This window comes from Phodopus roborovskii, unplaced genomic scaffold (genome assembly GCF_943737965.1).
Source record: "Phodopus roborovskii unplaced genomic scaffold, PHOROB, whole genome shotgun sequence".
NCBI classification, from domain to species: Eukaryota; Metazoa; Chordata; class Mammalia; order Rodentia; family Cricetidae; genus Phodopus; species Phodopus roborovskii.
The window spans coordinates 58,141,909-58,167,893 of NW_026126480.1; the positions used below are offsets into that span (position 1 = coordinate 58,141,909).

At 49.6% G+C, this 25,985-nt stretch overlaps 1 protein-coding gene across 1 annotated transcript; it reads right to left on the minus strand.

The window, feature by feature from the left end:
- Nucleotides 1-1,283: 1,283 nt before the first annotated feature.
- Nucleotides 1,284-21,029, minus strand: Cd5 (CD5 molecule). Its single transcript, XM_051193951.1, has 11 exons — nt 20,915-21,029; nt 11,638-11,676; nt 8,917-9,222; nt 8,586-8,648; nt 7,777-8,118; nt 6,006-6,293; nt 4,982-5,107; nt 4,267-4,320; nt 3,177-3,296; nt 2,518-2,609; nt 1,284-1,690 (listed from the first exon to the last, which is right to left on the minus strand). The coding sequence occupies exons 1-10, from the start codon at nt 20,994-20,996 to the stop codon at nt 2,521-2,523; spliced, it is 1,509 nt and encodes a 502-aa protein (XP_051049908.1). The 5' UTR covers nt 20,997-21,029; the 3' UTR covers nt 1,284-1,690; nt 2,518-2,520.
- Between the last annotated feature and the right edge of the window lie 4,956 nt (nt 21,030-25,985).

Sequence of the window (25,985 nt, forward strand, 5' to 3'; positions counted from 1 at the left end):
GAAGACCCTGGTTTTGGGTTTCTAGCATTTGTGGCAGATATGTAACTAGACTGTCAGAACTGAGGCCTAGGCCTGGAGAGATGACTCAGTGATTAATACTGAATACTGTTCTTGCAAATGACCAGAGTTCAGTTAGTTTAAGGGATCTGACCCTCTACATTTCTACCCAAAGACTCACCCATGTACACTTAATTAAAAAAAAAAAAAAAATGAAGCCTGGGTGGGCAGGGGGTATTGTAGGTAGGGTACAGTACTGAGCAGACTTTTCTAGAATGATGGTGTTCCTAGCTCCCTGGTCCTTCTGCCACCTTCTTCTAGTGAGTCCTTTTTGCTTCCCCAGAGTTGGCAGCTGTGGATGGACCACTGATACCTGTATGCCTGAAGACTTCATGACCAAGGCACAGCCTATCCCTGGGTTAGAGCTGGAGGCTCCTGGGTACCTTCCCCTTGCCTATAGTCAGGCAGACTCTAGATTGTCCCAGATCTGAATTGTAGAGGAGACTGTTTTGAAGGGAATTATTTAAATGGCTTAGCGGTTAAGAGCATTTGCTGTTCTTCCAGAGGACCTGGGTTCAATTCTGAGCACCCACGTGGCAGCTGTCCGTAACTCAAGTTCCAGAGGATCTGGCACCATCATAGGCATACATGTAGGCGAAACACCGATGCACATGAAATTAAAAAAAAAAAAAGTTCATCCATTGGGTTTATTGGGCTGGAGAGATGGCTCAGAGGTTAAGAGCATTGCTTGCTCTTCTAGAGGTCCTGAGTTCAAGTCCCAGTACCCACATGGAGGTCCACAACCATCTGGAATGAGATCTGGTGCCCTTTCCTGGTGTGTAGACATATACATAATAAAATAAATAAATCTTTAAAAAACAAAACTTTAAACCCTATGAACATAGCTAGCCCTGTTCTCCAACTCCTTGGTTTGAAGGTTAGCAGAAAATATCTGAGCTGGGGATTACTAACTGTTGTGAGGAGTAAAAAGCCTAATGGGTGAGGATTGGCTGGGTGCCCCTTTATGCTGGGCTCTGGTGGGGGCAGGGTACCAGTGCCCTTGCTAGCCAACAAGTCTTGTGCTCTGGAGGGAAAGGTGTCTTTGGATGAGGGATATAGAAGATGGAAGGCAGAAAATAAGCTTCCCTTTGGCTCAGGTGTGCAGCCTGTGACTCTGGTGGCTACACAGGACTCAATATGTCTCTCATCAGAGGGTTCTGGAAGGTGGGGCCCTGGACACAACAGACTGTAGTACTCAAGTTCTTGGGAAGTAGGAAAAAAACAAACACTATTTACAAAAAATATATTAAAAATACACTTGAGAAATAAACTCCATCGAGGTTGTGCACGGCCTCATCATTCCTTTGTGGCATCAGAGTCCAAGGAGAACGCCGACCCTGCCAGTCACTGCTCCTCAAAGGGTGGGGACCCCCTGGATACTGCAGTCTCTGCTTGGAAGGGTTGGTAGGTCTAGGTGCTGTTGAGTGTTGGCTTTTGGAGGAGGCAGCCAAGCTGTCATGGCCCTAGGGGATATAGGAGCTGGCCTGCCACTGCAGTGCCCAGGATCTTTTGCAAAGGACCTTGGCCTCTGGCTGAGTTCTGGCTGAGGAGGGAATAGGGATGGCACTCCAAGTGGTAAATGCTTCCTCAGGACAGAGGGCGCTACTTGGCCTTTTGTTGCTGGTTCCAAGTTCTATGAGGCGAAAGGACACATGTCAGATCATAAACACTGGCGCTGTGAAGGGGAACCAGGATTTACACTCAGTTTGGGGAAGCTGCTGTCCTGTGTCAGGAAGTTCTCCCTTCTAGAGGTACAGTGGGTCTGAAGGGTGTGATTTATCACCAGCCCTAAGGGGTCTCTGTGTGTGTGTTATGGGAGTATGTGTGTACACTCACAGGCAGAGCTCAGAGGACAGCTAGAGGTGTCATTCTGGAGGCACCTTCTACTTTCTGTTGGAGTCAAGGTCTGCCATTGGCCTGGACCTTTGCCTGCCTGTCTCTGTCTGCCATCACGCCAGGGCTGGGATTACAAAGTGCATCCCACGACACCCAGTTGTTTCTGGGTTTTTTTTTTTTTTTTTTTTTTTGCTGTTGTTTTTCAAATATGGATCTAGGAGGTCAAACTCAGGTCCTCCTGCATGTAAGCCACTGCTGTGCTGGCAGCCCTCACCCAGCTCTCTCTCTGGTATCTTTCCTGTGGCTTTTCATGATGGGACTTTACAGGGTGGCTTTGGGATTAATGGTTTTTCTGCAGTTTCCCTAGGTGGCTCCATCATCTAAATTGTGGGATGGGACTTGCTTTGTATCTCTGGCTGGCCTGGAGCTAGCTTTGTAGATTAAATTCACCTTGGACTTGTGACTTTGCCTCCTAGATGCCAGGATGACAGACCTGGCTCAGTCTCTCCCTTTATATGAAGCAAGATAGTAGGAGCCGCTATCCGGTATGTACAGCAGAGAGGCTGGGGTGCCAGGGCTGGGTGTAGATCCTGGATGCCAAGCACCGGGCAGGGGCAGGCTCACCGTTTACAGTCTCTGAGCCACTTGCAGGTCATAGTCACTATCAGAGGAGTTGTCAGGCTGGGTGGAAGACCGGTGTAGGGCCCCTTCCAGAGCTAGAGAGAAAGGATTGATTAAAGAAGTCCTAGAGGCTACACAAGGCCCCAGGAGCTGAGTGGGCTGCAAGATCACAGAGGCTCTCTGAATTGGTGACAGCCTTGTATCAGTTTTGATCAGACTGACCAAATGTTCGCTAATGATGCTAAACTCCAGGCCCCCTGGGACTTAATTGTGAGTGCCTGTGAGAAGCCAAGTATCGGAGGTGCCTGTGGACCACTTAATGGCTCTGTTCTGGCTCAGAGAGATTCGAGGGCCTCATTTATCATCCAGCCCCTCAAGGCTCGCAGGCACACAGGCCCATTAGGTCACAGCAAGGCTGGGGTTAATGGCATCCATCCAACTGCATTCTTCTCTCTGGATGAATGTTTCAAGGTCTCCAAGGGACAGCAGGGGCCTATAAAGGCTGTATTCTTGCCACCGCCCTGCTGGGACCAGCTGTCAAGCAGGCAGTTTCATCCTCCACCCCCTGGAGCCTCCCTTTCCCTCTCTGGACAAGCACAAAACTTCAAGGTTAGCATTCAGCATATGCCCCACCCCTCACCTAGCAGCCCCCTGCTGCTCACCTGGATAAGCGGACAGGTGGGAGTTCCTGGGAGGCTGGCTATATTCGTTGTCCACATGAGAAGCCGCTGGGTTCTCAACCTGGGACCGTACAGTTGCCGTGTGGCTGCGATGGAAAGACACTAAGCAGACACAGGAGACCAGTGGCATTGTTAGAACCGATGTGCTGTCCTTCCCGAGCAAGATCCCATAGCTTAGCTTCCTGTATCCATGAGGGTCATGGGAGAGGGATAGTACATTTCCCCTTCCTTTCTCTCTGGGGAGATTCATGCCAGCAGGCTCAGCCTCAGGCTTTTAGAGCAATTTGATTGGCCAGGAGAGGCCTCCAGTTGTTCAGTCAGCCATCAAGCTTTTACCTAGCTGGAACACAGATCTAGGGAGATGTACTCCTATGCATCAGGAACTGCGGGCCTTTATATTACTTAAAACGAAACAAAACAGAGAACCTTCTGGAAAGATTTGGGCCTGGACATGGAAGGGGGGGAGGGATAGAGTGCATGCTTCCACATTAGTGTAATTCTGAATATGGCTAGAAAAAGAGACTGGCCGAGTTAGTATATTCTAATACTGGCCCTCTGAAGTTGTTCTGTGCTAAAACTAGCTTGGCCAGTTCTCTGCCATGCCTCCCCACTTTGAAAGGGAGCCTTATAAGTCCCGAACTAAAGAAATGTGCATATCGACATGTAAAATAATAAATTAAAAAAAAAAAAGAAATGTGCATAGCTTTGTTTAACCCCATTTGACCACGGGATGAATAATCCCCATGAACCTCTGTCAGTCATCAAGTTGGGGACGGCTGTCCTAGGGGTGAAGGCTGTGGGGACCTCTTCTTAAGTCAACCACAAGGCAAGAGAGCAGAAATACCATGGCGTCTGAGGCTCAGGAGGAAAAATTCACAGAACCATTTGCTCCTCGAAGAAACCTCAGCCTTCTCTGGTGTGGGTACATTTGCTGGCCACAGTCACACCTTAGTGAAATGTGGTGGAGAGCCAAGTCCACTAGCAGCTGCTAGTTCACTGTGATTGGCAGAGACCTTGACTTCTGTGACCTAAGTCCTAGGGCTGAGGACGACCTGCCTCTGGGGACACTTACTGCTTTGGTTCACTCCTGTGGGACCAATCCACTGACGCTGCTTCTTCTGACGGACTGGGCAATAGACAAAAAGCTTGTGAGAGCCAGATGATAGTAAAGGGGGAAGGTGGGGGAGGGGCGATGGGGGAGGGGAGGTGGAGGAGGGGAGGCGATGGTAAAGGAGGGGAGATGGGGAAGATGGAGGCAAGACTGATAAGGACCACCACTCCAGGCTTTCTGCCTCATTCCTAACTGACTAGGGAAGGAGATTGGAGCCATTGGGTGTCTGTAGAAATGACCACAGGGTTTATTTAGAACCTAGAGGACACAAGGGACCCAAGACTGCTTGTCTCTGTTCTCCCTTGTTCTTCTTTGGCTCTGGACAATTTCTCTAGGGTCTGCAAAGCCAGGGAGACAAGCCCCCTCATTCATTAAGTATGCAAATGTCCATTCAGCAAATGGGGGAACAGACTCAGATAGAGGCAGCAGTGCAGTCAGTGCCATTGGCAGTTGTGGAGCTGGACTTGGGCCACATCTTGTGGCATCAGAGTCTGTGCTGATATTGTGTGGCCATGGCCTTCATCAATGGTAGTTGGCTTTTGCCAAGTCCAGACAAGGGCCAATAAGAGAGTGTTGCAGTTTGTCCTGACTTTCTAATACTTAAGGCAGAAGAAGGCCAGAAGGCTGCAGGGGGGAGCTGGGTGGTAAGGGAAGAAGGCTGGGGCTTGGAACCTACATTTCTTTACCAGCTTCTTGTAGATCAGAGGCCCGCACATTACCAACAGCACCACAAGGAGTACAAGAGTCAGGATGATACTTGCCACAGTGCCTGGGGCCAGGCCTGCTGGGTTTGGGTTTTGGCCTGCACAAGAGAAGTCTTAAATCAGTCCCAACCCTGGGGAGCAACTCAGAGGGCAGTAATTGCCTGGATTTTCCTGGTACCACCAGAGTGTTCAGAAGGGAGCTGTCTGTCTATCTCTAAGAATCTTTGATAGCTATCCATTTGTCTGCTGTTTATTACTTTTAGTGATATCAAACTACTATTTGCTACTCTTGTTATAGACTGTAAATTTTTTATCGTCACTATTATAACCAATCAACTTCCCATTTACCATCAGGAAGATGACCATATATGACCACATATCAAAAACCATCCAGTCTTTTATCTATTCAACCATCTGTCATCCATCCATCCATCCACCCACCCACGCACCCATATATCTACTTATGTAGCTATCATCCATCTATCCACCTACCCATTCACTGACCCATCAGTTCATCTGCTTATACAGTCATCTAGCTACTCATTTGTCTGTATGTCTGTTTGTCTATCTGTCTGTCCATCTGTCTATCCACTGACACATCCATCCATTTATACAATCATCTAACTACTCACCCATCCACCCCATTTATGTCACCCATCCATGTACCTGTCTCTTTTACCCATTATTCAGTTACCACTTGAGTAGTAAATATGTTCCATCCACCCCCTGCTTTTCTAGCTTGCACTCTGGAGAGCAGGAGATAGAAAGGAAGAGTTCTAGCATCTGCCAGTGGCCTGACAGTGATCCACTTGGATCTTGCCTGGTCCACTCATCATTGCAATGTGATTCTTGCATCCAGAATCTCAGTTACTGTCCATTTTCCAGGAGCTCTTATCTGCCTCTCCTATCTGCTCTTTAGAGACAAGCTCCCTGACTAGGTCCTAGAGGAAAAGTCCCTAACTGATGTCCATCCACCGAGGGCTTCGGTCAACTCACATGTGATGAACACTCTCTTGCAGTTGTTTTTTTTCTGAAGCTGGTAACACCGAGACAGCTTCTCCTGGGTACAGACAAGCCCGGTGGAGGTCCTGTCAGCATCCAGCGCGTGGAAGGAGATGAGGTTGCCACACTGCTGCTCTTGACACAGCTCATCCCACCGTGCCTGACCTCTGGCCACAGAACTGTCACACAGGGTGGCCCATTGTGATCCGTGGCGCACTTCAGCGAAGCCCTCACACAAGCTGCTGCCCCCCACCAGGCGGCTCTGAACCTTGGGCTGGAAATCTGCAGAGGGGAAGTGATGGTGAGGTGGCAGGCCTGACCTGAAGGACTTGGCAGGGATTAGCACTCCAGGGAAGATGCTATCCTTTTCAAGCACATCCTAACATCCTTCTAACATTCTCCCCAATGGCAAAGAAGCTGGCCGAGTGGCCATGCCTTTTTACTCTCTTGCTATTCCTTAGGAAGAGGGAGGGCTTTTTAGAAGGAGAAAACTGTCCTGGAGACCAGAAAGAGCTGGTATACTTCATGGGTGGAACAGAACCCAGGCATTTGGCTGCCCGGGCCCTGAACACTGTAGGTTAGGCTTTTGGCAGTGAGGTCAGGTGCCTAGAGGGGTATTTATGTCTGCTAATCAGGGTGGTGCTTGGGAATCTGTGGCAGAAGCTACTATGCTTGGTTTAAAGTCAATAGTGAGCTTACCAGCTTTGGTTAGTTTCCATGGCAACACCCACCTTCAAAGCCCTAGTGAATCTTCTATTTAGAAGAAACTTCAAAGCAAGACCCTGGGAATGGCTTTTGCAGGTTGTAGCCTGCATGAGAGCTTTAGGGTTCACAGCTGAGGGTAGGTGGGACTGGAGCCAGCCCTGGGCCTCTCATCTGAGCCAGAGAACCTTGGGGGCTGCTTCTGGCCTAGAAGAGCACTTTATATCAGGTGTCCAGTGGAGTAGGCTGTCCTGCTTGTAGACCGTACAGTTCAGAGCCTCCGCAGTTGGGTAGGTATCCTGAGGGCCTACTGACTGGCTCTTGTTGGGAGTATGGGGAGTGGTGAGACTGTTCTCCAGATGCTGCCTGTCTAGAACCACACCCTGAGTAGTCTAAGTGTAGAAAATAGACTCTGGAGTGACAATGCTTGAAGGCAAATCTCAGCTAGTGCTATGTGATGCTGGGAGGAAGTTGAGCTCTTTCGAGCCCCTCATGGAGAAAGGGAGTAACAGTAGTTCCCATCTCCCAAGGTGGGGATAAAAACTGAAGGGTGCCCAGCGCCAAGTAGTCTGTTAGGGACAGAACCCAGGGCACTTCGGGTGACACAAATCTACTCCTCCCCAGGCTTGGTGGTTATTCTGCCTTGCTTTGAACTGTGGTTTCTTCTGGTCTGTCCCCAATCCTGGTTTGGATCCATAGAGTCCCACAGGTCAGCTATCCCTGTCCCCACTTCAAATACACCAGCACTGCCAGTCTCTTGGAGCTCAGGACCCAGAAGAGCCTTGGTTTCAAAGCCTTGTCTCCTCTTCCTGCTAGGATCCCAGCTGACTCCATTTCTCCAGATGGTAGCTCCTTTGGGCTGGCAGGGGTTGCTTTGTAGATGGCTCAGACACCACCTCATCTAACTTGTCCTACTTTTTAGAGGAGACCATGGGCTCAGGCCTCATCTTGTCCTTCATTCCTATCAGGCCTCTCACACAATCTGAACATCTGATGGGGGACTCCACATCCACACTCCAAGGCAACAGACGGCCTGATGGGGTGTGGTTGGTTTGCAGCTTACCGGAGCAGACAACCGATAGTGCCTGGGCACCCTCCTGGGGCCTCGTTTTCTGGAAGCACTGATGCATCGAGGCACAGTCCCCATTCTGCACCTCCCATCCAACTGGCAAAGGCTTGGGGTCCTTCAGCTCTTCAGGAGCTGGTGTCCCTGCTGCCTCTGGCCCCAACAGATGTGTCAAGAAAGAGCCGCACTGCAGAGCATTACAGATGAGGTTCCCCAGGCCCAGGGGCCTGTCCTTGGCCTTGTAGAGGATGGTGCCACCTCTGCTGCCATTGTAGAATTCCACCACACCTGAGCATGTCAGGCCCCTGGGTCCTGGCACCAGCCGCAGTCTGGGAGGAGCTGGAAGAGGGGAGGCATGTCTGAGTGTGGGTGACTTTCACAATGCCTTGCTGCTGAGTACCAACCTATGAACGCTTGGGAGGAGATGGTCCCAAACATTGCATAGGACACACCTGAATCTTTTCCACTGGAATTTAGACATAGCTGGGCCTCTTGGCTTTTGTTTGTTTTGGTGACTCAATGGATTTAATTAGGGCTATTTACAGGAACGTGGGCACCTTACCAGTGGCCACAGCACTGAAGAAAATGTCTCTCTGACCATTAACTGCCTATACTTCCTTAGGGAGGAGTGAAGTCTCATGGGACCCTCCTCCCTCCATTAAGGAGTGTTGACAACCTAATCACAGGCCCTGTGAGTTCAAGAGTGCAACAGCTCTGTCGTGCCTGGTGCCTGGTCCTTGGATCTTTACTGTCTGTGTCAGAACCTTCCCTCTCCTGCCCCCCACGAGGCCCAAGATCCTTCTTACCTGTGGGCTCTGGTGTGGTGGTGGGTGGGGTGGTGGTGGGTGGAGGTGTTGTCCTCTGGGGCTCTGCAACAAGACACTGGTGGGAGGTGGGGAGTGGAGGGGGACTGGGGTGGTGACCATGTGAATACACGGGGAGAGTGGCCTGAGAGGTGGCAGACCCACACGTCACAGGCAGGAAAGTGAAGGTCCAGAGGACAAGGCCGGCGTTTGGCAGAGCCAGGTCCTGCTTTGCAGTACCCAGTCCCCTCTCTCTCTAAGGTCAGGGGACTGCGAACTGGAAAGCCCTTTCCATCCCCTTGCCTTCCCATGGCTGCCACACAGCACCACCCACCTTGGCAGATCAGGCTCAGCGGAGGGCACCCGACTGGTGAACTTGTGTTGCAGTTGGAGAAAGACCACAGGGGTTCACGACAGATGATCTGGTTTTGGGGTCTGTCCAATGAAGGGAAGTGGCCGATGGTCAAGGGATAACCACACCCCAGCTTCTGGCACACTTTGTAGGTCTCGTGGGCGTTTATCCAGTGCTTCTGGCTCTGGCTCCAGCTGGAACTGCACACAGTCCTCCTCAGGCCTCCCATCTGGACTTCCAGTTTACCCTGGCACTTGGAGTTGGTACCACTTAGTGTCATCTGGAGATCTGGGAGGGTGGTAAAGGGGTAGTAGGGAGTGTGAGGTGATGGGGGGAGGAGCTCTCCCCAGGGGCTCAGCTCTTGCTTCCCTTTTTGAGTTTTTGAGTTTCCCCCCTTTCGGGCACTACAAAGTGTCCTAGAGACTCAGACAGGGTGCTCTGTTGGCCCTACACTGTGGCTCACATTTCTGAGCTAGAGGGAACCTTGGGGCTGTGAACAAGATGTTGTCAGCACCTTCTGTCCAACAAAATCCCTTCAATCTTGGAAATTCAGTTTCAATAGGCCTGAGGTGTGGCCTGACGTGCTCTCCCTCTCTCTCTCTCTCTCTCCCTCTCCCTCTCTCTCTCTCTCTCTCTGTACACATGTGTGCATGTGTGTCAGGGGTCAGAGGTCAATTTTTAGTGTCATTTCTCAGGAGCTAGCTGTCTATCTTGTTTTTTGAGACATGGTCTTTCACTAGGAGTTGGACTTACCAATTCAGCTCGGCCTGTTGGGAGTTTGCTAGTCTCTTCCTACCTAGCATAGGATTACAAGTGTCTACCATGCACCCCCCTCTTTCCTAATGTGGGCTCTGGGGATTGAACTCAGGTCCTCACACACAGCACTTTATTGGACTGAGCCATCTTCCCAGCTGTTTGTGTTTTAGTGTTTAAAATCGATTGTATTGGCTGGGTGGTACATGTCTGTAATCCCAGCACTTAGTAGGTAGAGACAGGAGAAATAGGAGTTCAAGGTTGTCCTCATCTACATAGTGAGTTTGAGGACAGCTTGGGGTATAGGAGATCCTGTCTCAATGAAACAAAACATCAACAATCAATTTTATGGATGCACAGTGTTCCGGCAGCAGAATACTTTCATTTTAAGGGTTCTGTTCTGTTGGAGTTGACGGGCATCTACAAGCACACAGTCACTCTGTGATGGAGATACAGTCTGTCTGTCATCTAGACACTTCCTGCTTGCTTCTGCACAGCCCGTTTATTTCCCCGGCTCCAGCCTCCAGCAAGGACTGCCCTGCTTTCTGCCATGAAAGATTAGTCTTCTACAGGGTCATGTAATTGAATCGAACCACAGAGCATCATTTGCTATGGCCTCTTGCCCTCTACATATATTTGCGGCTTATGTGTATTTCTGTATAGATCAGACATTCATGTCTTTTTCTTAGTCTGGAATAATATTTCATTGTGTGAATTTTCCCCATTTCTTTTCCAGGTATCATGTGGGTTGTGTAGCTGGCTGCAAATCAAAATGCTGATAAATTTACATGTGCAGGCCAGCATGTGGGCTTCTATTTCTATTTCTCTTGAATAAATACCTTACAGTGAAATTCTTAGGTTATGGGCAGGCTTGCGGCTTTGTTAGTTTATAAAGCTCCATGACGTGGAGAGGAATATGTCTGGATTGTTTTTTTGTTTGTTTGTTTTTTTTTTTTTTTTTTTTTTTGGACCACACTCTGGTCCTCATGCTTAGGAGATGAGATTTATAGACTGAATTGTTTCCCCAGATTCGGTCTTCATTTTTGATCTTCACTTGGTTGAAGCCACAGATATTATATCTTCTGTCTCTCTCTGTCTCTATCCCTGTCTCTGTCTGCACAAAGAGATTCTGGAAGGGCATAAAAGAGGAGTGAACGCAGTCATTCCCTGGGGTGCTGGGTGAGAGGGGGAAGGGCAGATGAGGAGCAGAGACAAATGACCCAGCAGCAGGTCTTGTCATCGGCAGCTTTGCGCTGAACAAATGTATTACTTATTCAAGGAACACATCTGAAAATGAAAAGGCTTTCTCAGAGGCTTCCTTGGCTTAGAGCCACTGGCCAGGGCCCTTTCCATTCTGCCCATGGAGAGAGCAGGGCTGTGGCTAACTGAGGCCACCTGGCTAGCTGGGTGCAGGGGACTGGTCCACATCGAACCACTGCTTAGCACGTGCAGGGCCCTGGGGTTCGCCCTGAGCGTGGAGAATTAAATCAATGTGATTCGTCACTGAGGAACTTCTCAGGGCCTTCGTTAGGCCAGTGTCCACTGCCGTCTCCAGTAGGAGATGCTGTGTGGCCCACCTTTGCCTGATTGAGAAGCCGTGGCTTCTAAGATTGAGGCTTCTAAGACACTCCTCTCTTTACAGCCTGACACAACCTTTCCCACAGCCTGTAAGTGTCCATGACCATGGAGGCTTTGTGAGATACATTTGTGGGTGGGTATGTTTCCTGCCCGCAGAGTGGGCAGGGGGCATGCTAGCCAGCACTCATGTGATGCTCTCTGGCTGTGAAGGGTGCCACCTGTATGTGTACCGGCATGGCGGATGTCTGTGTGTTTGCAAGAGGCGGGGTTCATGTTGATGGAGGAGGCAGTGTCTTTTAACAGGCAGGTCATCCTGTACCCCCAAACAGCTGCTCTCCCCCCCCCACTTCTGTTTCTCATACTCTTCCTTACCTGAGCCATCCCATCGGGACTGTCCAAGGCACAGAGCAACTGTAGAAAACACAGAAGGAGGTCAGAATGTGAAGTGCCCCCCTTCCTCTGCCCCAAGGGGCAACAGTGACCCTGGCTGACTGTCCCCCAACCCTGCTGTCAAGGAGATGCCAGGGATCTTCATGCTGTAGTGCAGAACCCGGAGTGGTTGTGGAATCAATTTAGTGGGTTGCAGCCATTGATTCTCTCTGTTTTTAAATTTTATTTTCTCAATGGATACAGAAGTAGAATCAATTTTTCTTTAGTGCACGATTCTGTGAGTGTTGACATACCACATGTATGACCTCCATCACAATCGCTGTCCACAGGGACTCCTCATTCTGTCTGTCCCTTTATAGAAATGCAAGCATTCCTCTTCTTAAAAAGGAAACAGGGCAGAATAAAGGACAAGGACACATGCTGGTATTGGGAGGATGTGAATCCCCTCAGTAATGCTGAGGGGATGGCTAAGCCAGTAAAGCGTTTGTCTCACAAGCACAAGGACTTTTGTTTAATCCCAGAGCCCATGTGTAAACAGCAGACACTGTGCATGGGTTTATACTCCTAATCCTTATTCTGGGGAGCTAACCCGGGGACCATGGCTAGCCAGTTTGTCCTCAGGAAGATGTGGGGTAGAAGCCTAGCTACGGGGCAAAAGAGGAGGCGGGAACCCATTGTTCTTCCTCGACTGTCACACCCACCTCTCTCTCTCAGTCTTCTTCCTTCCTCCCTCCCTCCCTCCCTCCCTCCCTTCCTTCCTTCTTTCTTTCTTTCTCTCTTTCTGGTTCTGGCTCCCCCATGGGGACTGGGAAAGCCAACATCAGGGGGCCACTCATTTGGGAAAACCATGAGGGCTGAGGTACTTAAAAAGTGGTGTCTTCTGGGACAGGAGACACTTAGACCTGCCCTTTGCTGCTGTGTGATGCAGGGCTGGGTTTCAGTCCTAGAAGTGCTCCGGGTCTGAGGGTTAGCTCTGTTGTTTCTGCGGGTGGCATGGGGGTCAGGTTGTCCTACCTTAGCCCTTTTAGCCTCGGTTTCCCCATCTACAGTGTGGAGTGAGCTATGCTGAGCGATGGAGCTGGGCCCCTCTATGTGAAGAGTTTAGCCTAGTGCTGCCCAAGCCCAGCTCAGTGCTCATAAATGGGGTTACTGCAGTTTGGGTGGGGCAGGTGTGGCCACAGACCTCTGGGGAGCTTTCCCAGTGGGAGATGAGAGGGCTTGCCTGGGAAGCTTGGAGGGCAGGCCACAGAGCTCTTAATCCCCTGAGCTCACTATGAATATCAAACACTTGGCTAGGTTGTGGTTGCCTCTGGCTAGCTCTCAGCTACTCAGCTGCCACTCCAAGGTACCCACTATGGTGATCCAGAGGCCACCATAATCCCTGAGCAGCCAGATTTAGAAACCTGTGGGGCAGGGGCTGGGTTTGACGATCCCGGGCCCCAGGGGTAGACACCTCACAGACAGCATTTAGAGAATTTCCTTAGGAAACCGAATAGCTGACACTAGCTGCCATTCTAAAAAGGAAAGCAGGTAAAAGTGTTTGTGATGCAAGCCTACATTAAAAAGTCTGTGTGCTGGTGTTCATTGTGATCCTAGCACACCCACAGTAAGAACAGCAGAGACAGAAACTCTCAGAAGCTCAGGGCCCAGCTTGCCTGGAATTCACAGTGCAGCGACTCAATAAGGTGGAAGGAGAACTGATTCCCCAAAGTTGTCTTCTGTCCTCTGTGGCACGCACACACACATACGCGCACACACACACACACACACGTGCACACGCACGCACGCACACACACGCACGTGCACACACACGCACGTGCACACATGCACACATATGCACACATACACACATGCTCAAACATAGACACACACATATGCACACACACATACACACATACACATATACACACACATACATATACACACATTCACACATACATGCGCACACACACAAATATACACACACATACACACATGCTCAAACATACACACGCACACATATGCACACACACACACATACATATACACACATTCACACATACATACACACACACAAACATACATACATACACACACACACACACACACACAATAAATTTAAGAAGGAAAGTGATCTGTTGAGGGAGGGTGGCTGTGCGTTCCAGGGTGTGGCTCATTCGGTCTGGTCCTCACGTGAACCGTGTTCTCCCTTCTTTCTCCATCACCATCGCTATTACCACAACTGTTCTCATCATGTAACTACCACTGTCATCACCATCAATGCTACCACCATTACCCTCACTACCGCCGCCTCCATCTGTCAGCATCACCATTATCACTACTGCCATTATCCTTTCTCTTGTCATCTCCACCATCATCACCATCACCACCACCATCACTATCGCCATCATTACCATCGCCATTGTAATTGCTGCCACCATCACCATTCTCAACATCACAGTCATCATCACCACCATCATCCCTATCACCATCGCTACCACCTTCATCTCTGCCACCATCACCATCATCATCACTACTGTCATCAGCAGTTTTAGTTTTCACTCTTCTGGAATTTCTAGCCTAAACTCTCTCAGTCTTCTCCACCACGCCATTTGATAGATATTATTGCTTTGGTCCCTGTTTGATAGAGGAAACTAAGGGAGGTGAATATCTTGCCCATACAGCTTGTGGCCAAGAGGCTGTGCTCTTCCCACCAGGGCAAGCTGTCTGCTGTGCTCTGTATTAATCAATTCCTGTATGCTTCAAGCCGTCAAGATCAAATAAATGTGCCATGGGTAGACATAGCTCTGAATCTGCTGTGTGATGTTGGCGACTCAGACTCTCTGGGCTCAGTTCACTGATCTGTAAAGTGACGAAGTTCAGTTTCATTACCCTTCACTTCCCTCTTGGTCTAATGGTACAAAATCTCCAACCTGTGTTTCTAATGGGTCTTAAAGGTGTTCGTCAGAGCAGGACTTGCCTGCTTCTTTGCCCGTCCAGGGATACTCGGGATTTCTGTGTCACTTTGTGGATTTTCACAGGAACCCATGAACACCCTGAGCCTGGCAGGCTGTGCTCAGCATCTCCCTGGACTCCTCTGGAGCCATACTTCACCCCTGCCCAGTCCCTTCTTAAACTGCCATAGCCAACCCTAACCAGGACTCTGCTTGGAGATCCTAAGGCTGCAGGGAGATGTGGCATGGAAACATCATACCATGTCGTCCTCTGCCACCCACACCTCTCCTCCAAGCTTCTGGGACAGCTTCTAAGGATTCCAAGGCCTTTTCCTTCCCTGCCCAACATTCTGCATGCTCCCACAGTGCTGGGCTTAGACTGAGCAAGCCCAGACAAAGAAAGACCTTGGCAAAGAAGCCACTGTTCGTAACCACACTCTCCTTTTCGCGTTGATTAAATCCAGCCATTTTGAGCCTGCCTAAGCTGACAGGACTTAGAAAGGATCAGAAGAATCCCTGAGAGCTGCTCCAAGATATCTCCCCCTCCTTCCTGCCCTGAGTATGCCTATGATGCTCCATGTGGTTCCTTGTGCTGCATCCCACAGGCTACATCTCACCACCAGTGAGTTTCATTAGCTCCAGGCAATGCTTAACGTTTTTCTTTTCTTTTTTTCTGGTGGTGTGCGGCGTTGTCATAACTTTCAAAACTTCTTTTATTTTGCTTTTAAAGTAAATCTGAATGAAGCTTCAGATGGTTTTGAAAATCAGGGAACCTGGCTATGGGCTATGTTACCATCACCAGCAGTCTATACTTTTGACTTTTGATTTACTGGAGCTGCGGGGGGGGGGGGGGTCCTGCTTTCTCCCCATGTCTCCTGAGCCCTGGCTTTAGGCAAATGATGCTGTCTTCAGCGAAACACACACATTCCCACACTGAATGGGATACATCAGGGTTATAAATAGCCTCCTGTGACTTCAAGTTGCCATCTTGTACCAGACCTGTCTGCCAGGAATTTTAATATCCTCTGGATTTTGGAATGAATACAAATGTTCATGGCCCTCTGCAATGGATCTCTTTATTGGTAGCCAGGCTGCCACTGTTCACAGGCGTAGGTAAGGTACTATGTAGGACAGAACCTGGCTCAGGGCAGCTGGCAGATAGTCAGACTCAGTCCTCTGACTCTGACCAGCTCGGAGGTCCTGCCTGTCACGTGGAGCCTGGTCATATTGGTTTAGCATCTGGTAGGCACCAGAGCTCAGAGTGAGGGGCCGGGACCTTGGCAATAACAGTAGTACCCCACCCGTTGTGGTGGCTATCCTCTCTCATGAATTGCCATTTCTTGCCCAAAGCCTCAAACGAAGATGTGACTGTCTTGTTCTTCAGAGAAAGAAGCCCCCACCATCACTTTCATGTAACTTGGAAATCAGGTGGCCTCTTTACCGCATAACCAGTGATCCCTGATGGAGCTCCCCAAACTGCAGTCATCAGTTTACACTGGAGGCTGCCAGCTTTGTGGAGGACCATTAGTTTCCCTCCCTCATCTCTGAATTGGCTAATTTGGAAGTTTCCAGAAACCTCACTATTGCCTTTACTTTTCCCCCCCTGAGATGGGGTTTCTCTGTGTAGCCCTGGCTATCCTGAAACTTGATTTGTAGACCAGCCTGGCCTTGAACTCAGAGATCCGCTCGCCTCTGGCTCCTTGGTGTGCTCCATCATGCCCAGCTAAAAACCCATGTTTCTGGAATAATAAAACAAAACAAATACTTATCAGTAGGGTTGTCCCTAACTTGAGACTATCAGAGTTTTCTGGAAACAGAGGTCAGAGAGATCCAGGAATTGGAGACTTGAGTAGAGCACCCGAAGAAGCCTTTGGTTATAGCTGTGCCTTTTGCTATGACCAATATGCACACACTACCCTGCTCCCCCACCGCCTGCCCTTCCAGGAGCAGCATGGGAGATAGAGCGTGTGCACAAGGGTCAGTGGGTTCAGACTGAGGCAATAATCTCACCATTGTGCTGGTCCCTGACAACCTCCCCTTCTCCTTTGTGTGTGTGTGTGTGTGTGTGTGTGTGTGTGTGTGTGTGTTTGTGGGGGGGTCTTATATAGCCCAGCTTAGCCTAGGCCTCGTTATACCTCAGAAGATGGCCTTGAAACTCCTTGGTCCTCTTGCCTTCTATCATTCAAGCGCTGGGCTTACAGGTGCTGGCCTTTACATATTTCAAAGCCCCATACTGCAGCCTGGCCTTGCCGTCATGGCCCTAAATAAATGGGTTGTGTTTGCCTCCACTTTCAGGTGGGAAAACTTCAGAGGGGATGATGACTTGGCCAGAGTCTCCCAGGTGTCACCATAGAAGTGGGCATGCATTCTGTGACCCAGTACCGCCCCCAGACCTCCTCAAGAGTATGGGAAGAACACAGCTTACATAAAATGAAACAGCTACATATCTACATTTGGAAAACATTTGGATTCTGGAGTATGTTTGGCCAGAGGTCAGGCTGAGGACTCATAGTCCTGGAGAGATGGTTCTGTTCTGCGTGGTCTCTGGTCCATAGGATGGAAGCTCATCCTCAAGGAGGCACTGTGGCTCCCTTTCACCTTCCCTCCATTGGACCTGCTGAGCTAAGGTCTCCTTTTCTGGATCCCAGTGGCAGGCTTGCCCACTTCCCTTGCCTATGTGTGAACATTTTCTCTTTCTGTAATACCTACCCTGGGTAGGCACAGCATGCCCCCCATTCCCACCCAACCCTCCCTTTATCTGTTGCCAACCCATGAATGACCTTCTAGCATGTTCAGACATATTATCTTTGCCTCAGGCCTGCCAGGGCAGAGATCTTGTTGCTTTGTTCTTTGTAGCTCCAGCACATAGTAGGCACTCAATCAGTGCTTGTCTGGATGGATCTGCGGAAACGACCACTCTTATCTTTTGAAACACAACTACAGGCTTCTGATATTCTGTTTTGTTTGGTTGTTTTTTGAGACAGGTTACTCACTGTGTAACCCAGGCTATCCTGAAACTTGTGATCTTCCCGCCTCGGCCTACTGAGGTCTGGGATTACCACCATGCCCATCTTAGCCCAGCCTGTGTTATAGATGAGAAGACCAAGGACCAGAGAAGTTCTTGTCACCTTGAGGGACTGAGAAGAAAGCAAATTATGTCCTCCTACCCTGCCCTGCACGCCACCTGCACACATGTGCACGCATATACATAAACATGGAGAACCAATACTCCTAGCTGTCAGCTCCGACTGAATCCTTGTCCTGGTCACTCTAGGAAACCATCTGACCTCTTGGTGGAGCCACCACAGGGCTCGCACCAGCCCCTGGCTTCCAGGATCAGTCAGGGCTCTGATCATTAGTACCTAGAGCTAAAGACAACCTCAATGGTGCATCCTGGGACAGGGCTCACTGCCTGCTCCTAGCTATCACCACCCAGCCCCTCAGGCCCATAGGCCCATCTCTCCGCCATGACCTTTACCCTGTGGGGCCCTCTACCCAGAGCAACCCCTTCCCGCCTTTCTCTGCCTAGCTGGTTCTTCTTATCATTTGAGTCTCAGGGTGACAGAGGTAATGTCATCCTCTTCGAAAGTTCCTGTGCCTGCACAGCCAGGTCTCTATGTTGAGTGGGGGCCTCCACTCATGTGTAGAATTATGATTTCCATACTTCCTTTGCCATGTCTCCTCTGTGAGCTGGGCAGGCCACAGGCCGGGATGTCTGCCTTGGCTCCCACTGCTGTAAAGAGCTGAGTATCTAGGAGATTAATGAATGTGTGAGTGAGTGAATGAATGAATGATGGCCTGTGCATGAAGGATGGGGGAGAAGATGTGGTGTGGTGAGTTCCTTGTAAGAACCCTCCTGACTCTGTCCGGCCTGGCCTTGCTTCTGGATGTCCCTCATGTCTCCTGAGCACTGTCTCCATCATATGCAGGCGAGACCTAGTAAGAGTCAATTCAGTTAATCCCAGGCACAGTCACAGGGTACTGTTACTACTTTCTACTTACAGTGGAGGAGGCTGAGGCTTACCAAACCAGCCCAAGATCACTCAGCCAAAAGCGGCAGAGTGGATCTCAATTTCGGTTTTGGAGTCACCGTGCGGTCAGCGGGGCTGTGCAGTATCTATCTGGTCCATGTCCCCAAGTCACGTCAGTGATTGATGCTCAGAGAAATTGTAAGAGGGGACGATGGAGGAACCCCTGGCTGAAACTCTAATGTAGCCATATTGTATACATTTTCATTCCTCAGGCCTTGGGTTGTCCCCAGCCCTGTGTCCCTGCGGATGGGAGTTTCTCCTGTAGCCATGCTCTGACATGTGGGAATGGCTTCGGGGACCAATTACTCCTATGGAGGTAATGGGGGCTGTGTGAAGGCAGCAGTGTCAGGCCAGGCTCTCCATATTGCTTACCATCTGCTCTACTTGGGCTTGTCACTCCTGGGTCTCAGTTTTCCCTCACTGTGAAATGGGCTGATGGGCCCACATACTTTCTGTACTATTCAGAAGCTTACATTAAAATAAAAAAAGGCTTTAAAAGCATTTCATCAAAGTCAGGCCTGGAGGTACAGCCACTGGGGAGATGGAGGTAGGGGAAATTGTAAGTTCAAGGCACTCCTGGCATATGGAGTGAGTTCAAGGCCAGCTGGTCACTGTATGGAGAAAAAGCTGAGGGCCAGTGAGATTTCTAAGTGAGTAAAGGCTCTCTCTGGCAAGACTAATTAGCCAAGTTCCATCTTTGGAGCCACATGGCAGAAGGGGGGAACTAATGCTTGCAAGTTGTCCTCTGACCCAGTGGCATGAGTGCACAAACACACACATACACATACATGTACACACACACACACACACACACACACACACCTAAAAAACATATTTTTTAAAAAGTAAAAACAGGCAGGATGCTGCTTAGTGATAGCTTACCTAGCATGTGGGGCCCCGGGTCCAATCCTAGGACCATAAAATTAAAAATAAACTTGCGAGCTGTGCCCCCGTTCCCTGCATCATGGAATTGCTTCCTACCTATAAACTCTGAAACACACACACACACAGGGGCCCTGAGCTCCCTGGCCTTCAGATGAGGCCCGTGTGTGTGTGTGTGTGTGTGTGTGTGTGTGTGTGTGTGTGTGTGTTCACCTCCATCTATTCTGGACTCTGGGTTCCATGGGGCTGGGGTACGCGTCAGTCTTGTCAGAAGCTCACTCCATGCTCAGTGGGGAGCCTGGGAGAGTCTTAACCTCCCTGTGTGTGGGTCTGAGGATACAGGGAGGACTGGTTTTGGGGGTGGTAAAGGCTTGGCTTCTGGGATTCTCAGGACCTAAGGGGCCACAGCAATGTCCTGGCAGTGTCCAGTAGTGAGTCAAGGCTTGGCAAGAAGGCATTTTGTATGTACCTATTGCTGTCATATGTATAGGGGGTGTCTGTCTGGGTATCCAACCTATGGTAACACGAATGAAGAAGCCATGTAGTGTCCAGGAGAGTACCCACACAGTTCTCATATATACACACATTTAACATGTTCTCTCTCCCATCGAAACACTCACATTCCCACCCTCACTCACTCACTAGCTGTTGTAGGTACAGACTGGGTTCCTGCGGCCTCAGCCTCTTCTCTGCAAAGTAGGATGTTGTCTCTTCCCCCCGCCACACCTGGCACACAGCAGCCCTTTCCCTGCCACACTTCTTGGGCAGGTTCTGACCCATCAGTTTATACCCCTGCTCCGACATGTCGACATGCTCTGTATGGGAAGATCTCATTATCAAACTGGGAGCCCAGGGCTTGGGTCTCCAGGCCCTTGGGTCTCCCACAGCGTACCTCTGGCCAGTTAAGCCAACCTCCCCTTTCCAGATACCAATGATGGCCCACCATCAGGGCCTTAGGTCTGGAGTTGGGGACTCCTTTGGGACTGACCCAGGGCCGCTGTTTGCGTTTGGCATCTGCTCTTCCGCATCCTTATGAAGGGACCATTCTGCCTCGGCATCCTCGGTATTAGCTTTCTGCCTCCTAGGAGGTGACCAAATAACAGCCAGGCATTTCTGGGTAGCATGATGCAGCCGGTGGTTGCATAGGTTGGGAACTAAATGCTCTGACTTCTAGCCCAAGGCTGAGGAAGGTAGTAAGTCTCAACAATGCAGAGTGATTCGGCAGTGTTGGGGAAGAATGGGCATGCAGAGCCCAGCTGAGGCCGATGAGTTGACCTGTGTGTGCTTTGTGACCCCAAACTTCCCTGATACTGCACACGTGCCCAGAGTCAGACCTGGGAAACGTTGAGATTCCCCTCCTTGCACCCCAGTGTGCCCAGGTATCCTGTCTGGAAGTACCTGGTAGGGACTCACCCAGTATTCCCAGCAGATATGCGGTAGCCAGCAGCATTTGGTGGGAGTCCATGGACCTGGCCTTCTGCTGCCTCAGCCTCATTGAGTGCGGCAGTCAGTCCTAAAGGTGTCTGGCTCGGTGTCTCACTCTCTGGGAGGGAGGGGGCACAGGCAGAGTTGGAACAGGGAAGCAGTCAGCGTGGGCCTGCGTCACAGTCACCTTGTTTGAAGTTGAACTGTCAACTTCCTCCGGGTGAAACCACCTGCCCCAATTTGAATGGAGGCCCGAGTCTGTCAGCTTCCTGCTTGAGATGCTCAGAGCTAGGTTAGTGCCCACTGGCTATGCTCATGCCAGCATAGGGCTAGGTCTTGTGGGATGGGACTGTGGGGCAGAGAGAGGCTGGGGACTCCAGAGAGGGTTGTTTTGTTCTTAGGAGAGCTGACCTGAGGTAAGAAGGGGAAGGGTCTGAGACAGGATTTCCGACAGTGTTTCTGCGTGGGGCTAGGGCTGTGAGAGGTGGGTACACAACTTCACATCTTATTGAAGGATTAGTGAGGAAAACTCACGTGCTAGCCCTATCTACACCACCCCAGTGCCATAGTGGACCGGGTTGGAAGCCTATAGTCTGCACTGAAATCCTATGTCAGAGGTTCTCACTCTTCGTAATGCTGCAACCCTTTATTTAATGCAGTCATTCCTGTGGTGACCCCAACCATAAAACTAGCTTTTTGTTTTTGTTTCTTCATAACTGCAATTTTGCTACTGTCATGAGTCATAATATAAATATCTGTTTTCTGATGGTCCTAGGTGACCCCTGCCAAAGGGTCGTTTGAGCCACAGTGGGTCTCAACCCACTGGTTGAGAATTGCTGCCCTATGGGGGTCAAGACAGGGTCTTGTTAGGTAGCTTATTCTAGCCTGGAATTTATGGTAATCCTCCTGCCTCAGCCTCACAAGCGCTAGAATTAGAAGTGTGGATTATCATGCATAGGAGTCTATGAGTGATATTTTATCAGCAAGGACGTGCTGGGGTGAAATTCCTATGTTGGGTATGTGATCTCCATGTTAGGTATGAGATCTTCATGTCCAGTATGAGATCTCCATATTGTATGGTCTTGGGAATCTGGACTCATTCATTCATTCATTCATCAAACATTTACTCTATGCAAGATCTAGAAATACAGCCCTGTGGTTGGTGATAGTGCAGAGGCAGGCCTATCTCTTTGAGTTTGAGGCCAACCTGCTCTACAAAGTGAGTTCCAGGACAGCTAGGACTGTTGCACAGAGAAACCCTGTCTTGAAAAAACAAAACCAACCAAAAAAACAAAACAAAAAAAAAAAAAAAAAAAAAAAAAAAAAAACCAAAGCAAAACAAAAACCCAGGCAAACACACGAATAAAAAGACCTAGAAATGCAGGGATGAAAGAGAGGTCCAGTCCCTTCCTGCTGTGACCAGGAGGTCAGGAGATCTTTATGACTTAGTGTTTCTGTTACTTTTCCTTTGGCGGTTCTGGGGATGGAGCCCAGTGTCTCATGCTTACAAGGCAAACACTCTACCAACAGAGCTATATCCCCAGCTCTCTTTTCTATTTCCTAAGTGTCCTTCATAGCCTATTCCCTCAGTTTACAGAGAGCAGCTGGGAAGAACTCAGCGGTCCAGCCAGGAGGGATGGCATCAGCCAGCACGGGGATGGAATGCAGCCTCAAGTCTCACCCGGAGAAAACTGACATCCTCCTCTACTATTTCTTCTTTATCAAAGGCTTTAGGCTTATTCCAGTCTTCCCCTTCACAGGCGTGAGGGCCATCTAGGCGGCTTCCACTGTGTTCCATTCTTTGTAGAAAACTGAAAGTATTGCCCTAGGAGCTAGCTGTGTACCTGCGAGAACCTTCGTGATGCGTCCTGCCACTCCCGGGTCTATGTTCCCCTTGCAGCCCCTAGCCCCTTCCCACACCGTCCCCCTAGTAATTGCCCACGGTGGTTCTGTCCGTCGCATCCCTCCAGGACCCAGGCTCTATGCTGGCTCAGACTTCAGATTCCAGGCGACAGTTTCCTGTCCTAACACCGGTACTTTCCATGACACAAGAGGAAGTCAGCTGAGCCGGTAGGGTTTTCCATGCCGCTGCTAGGTGGAGGCCAAGGTGGGGGAGGGGAGTGAGCCCCCTAGGCCAGTGTCAGATCCTCAGCGGCCTCTGTGGGACAGACTCATACTCTATTGTCGGGGCTACACCAGGTAATCTCCGGAGAGTTGCGCCGTGCTTTGTCTTCTGGTTTGGGCCACTTCTCAGTGATCCCAGACACAAGTGCTTTTGGGAAGGGGAGTGGGGAAGAGTCCCAACAGGACACTGGGAGTGTGAGGCAAAGGGGAGGAGCCGAGGGTAGGAGGAGAGCAGGGAGGGTCCTGAAGGCTGATGAAGGCGCTTGGGAGAAGAAGATCAGTATTTGTTGAATGGTTGAATGAAATCTATACGATGGATAAACTCCAAGTATTTGTTGAATGAATGACTCCGACTCTGGAATGTCCTTCTTCTGTACTTGGCAGCCTTGAGCATGACCAGTGTAGACTGATGCTTAGGGAGTGCATCCTACTCCAGCTTTATTCCTTCCCGGAGGAGGTGTGGGGGTTGACAGCCACCTCTAGCTGCTGCAGGGACTGCCTGTGTGATGGCCCTCTGGCTCCTGCCATTTGAGTGTGGCCTTTTGCTGTGTGACTTCAGGTGAGTCCTCAGTTGGTTCTCATGTAGCCCGAGGATGACCCTGAGACCCTGTCTTCTAGACACTTGTCTGTGGAGATGGTGTGGGGAGCAGAAACATGCCAGGTGCCCTCAAAGGAAGGGCGTTCTCTGTTTTGGGACCTAGAAGATTTGGCTCTTGCTGGTGGGAGGGCATCAGCTTGGGCTCTTGGGAGGAGTGGAGGTTAGAGTTTGGAAGAGGGAGGCTACTTTTTCTGGGTTCTATAAGGATTGGCTGCTCAGAGGCTCCTACTGCCTCCATTGGGACAGTACCAGCCGCTCACATGTGGTGAAGCTGAGTCACTTAATGAAGCAAATTACCTAAATCCCCATTCTGTGACATGTTTGAAGAAGGCTACCCTGTGACATGCCCCCTGGCTCAGAGGGAAGGTTCTAGAATCCATGGTTGTGGGCTTCCAATGACAGCCTTCACAGTGTGGGACAGGTGAGAAGGTGTGGAGTAGGGGCATGAGTTCTGGCTCAGCCCTTACTGAGGTAGAGGCTCTTCCCTGGAACCTCCAGTCTCCCTGTGATATAAAGGACCTTCTCCAGATGGCCACTGAGGTTCCTCAGTCTGTGACCTCAAGGGGTCAGTGTCATTTAGAAAATTGGTCAGTAACTCAGCAATCTGTGAAGTTTTCTTAAGAGCACCAGATGCTAAAAGTCACAGTATTCTTTAGAAAGCTCACTCACTGAGCCAGCGAGATGGCTTAGCGGGTAAACGCCTTAACCACCACGCCTAAAACCCGAGTTCCATCTCAGAAACCCACATGGTACAGGGAGACAAGTGAGCTCTTCTGCAAGTTGTTCTCTGACCTCCTTGCTTATTCGCTGACACAAACATGTGCATGTACACACACTCAAACATAAGCAATAAATTCATGTCACTCAAAAATAAGTAATAGTTCTTAAACAACAGGCTCATCCACAATGTCTCCTTAGAGAGACTTCCTGGGTGGGAGGTAGGGTCCTATGTGAGGGTATTTCAGCCACCCATCCGGAAGGGAAAGAGCAAGAGAAATGTGAGGGAATTCCAGCCTCACCACACACGCCAGAGCCATCAGAAGAGGGCACAGCAGGCCTGATGTAATCCCAGCTGTTCAGGAGGCTGAGGCAGGAGGATACCATTAGGGAGACTTTGTCTCAAGAATAAAAGGTGAGATGAGGACCGAGGATGTAGGTCAGTGGTAGAGTACTTGCCTAGCACGAGGGAGGCAAGTGATCCTTGCACTGAGCAATGCAAAAGATAAAAGGGCAAAACACCCTGGGGCATTGATGTAGAGGTGACCGAAGTTTATAATAGTTTGCACATTGTCGTCTACCTGAATAAAATATGCATGAAACGGACAGTTAGGCAGGGTTTCTGTATCCACATGAAGGATTTTGCAGAATTTTGAATTAAGGACGATGCATTTATAGTGGGGTGGGCTTGAGCGATATGAGCATAGGTAGGCTTTTGTTTTTATGGACGATGCCTATGTTGTTTAATTATTTTCAAAAGCATACATATAAATCTTCTAGGAATCATTTAGAGACAACTTACAAGGGGTCTGCAGAAAACCTCTTAATGAAAATAGTCCAGAGTGTTTGTGTAATTGCCCAAAACATTTGAGATCTTTACGGTGTGGTTTTCCTTGCTAATAAGAAGAGCTCGTGCTGATAAGGAAAGTCAGCAAACAGTGGAACACAAGGAAATAAATAAGTGACACTGCCCACAGTCCTACCATCTGGCTGTAACCACTGTGAGCACAGTAGGCTGCATTTAAGTTTAAGTGTCTCTTTTTTCTGTTCCTAATTACAATAATTACATTAAGTTTCAAAGCCAGCAGTATATATAAGTGACACATAATATAGCCTTTTATATTTGTACTACACACATACAGGCAAACACACACACACATATGCAAGTATATATAAATATGTGTTTTTCCCAGTGTTGGGGTTGCATGCAGGAACTCGCGTATGCTGGACAAACACTCTCTTGAGCTATAGTCCAGCCATTATTCGACAGTTGAACCTGCTTCTCCTTTTGGTTTTTTGTTTGTTTGTTTTTATCTCTGTGTGGAGGTGTGCCTCAGCATCAGTGTGCAGGTCAGAGGATAACTTGCCAGTCGGTTCTCACTTTCCACTTTGTTGAGAAAGAGTCTCTCCCTTTTATTATTGAGACCCTGTCTTCGTTGTGTATACCTAGCTGGTCTCAGCTGCACAGAGATCCACCTGCTCTGCCTCCGGAGTGCTGAGATAACAGATTTGTGCCCCCATGCTAAGCTGGCAAGGTCTGTCTTGTTTGTACTGCACTGCATGCTAAAGGCTAGCAGGCCTAGCAAGCTGCCAGCAATTCTCAGGTCTCCATCCTCCTGC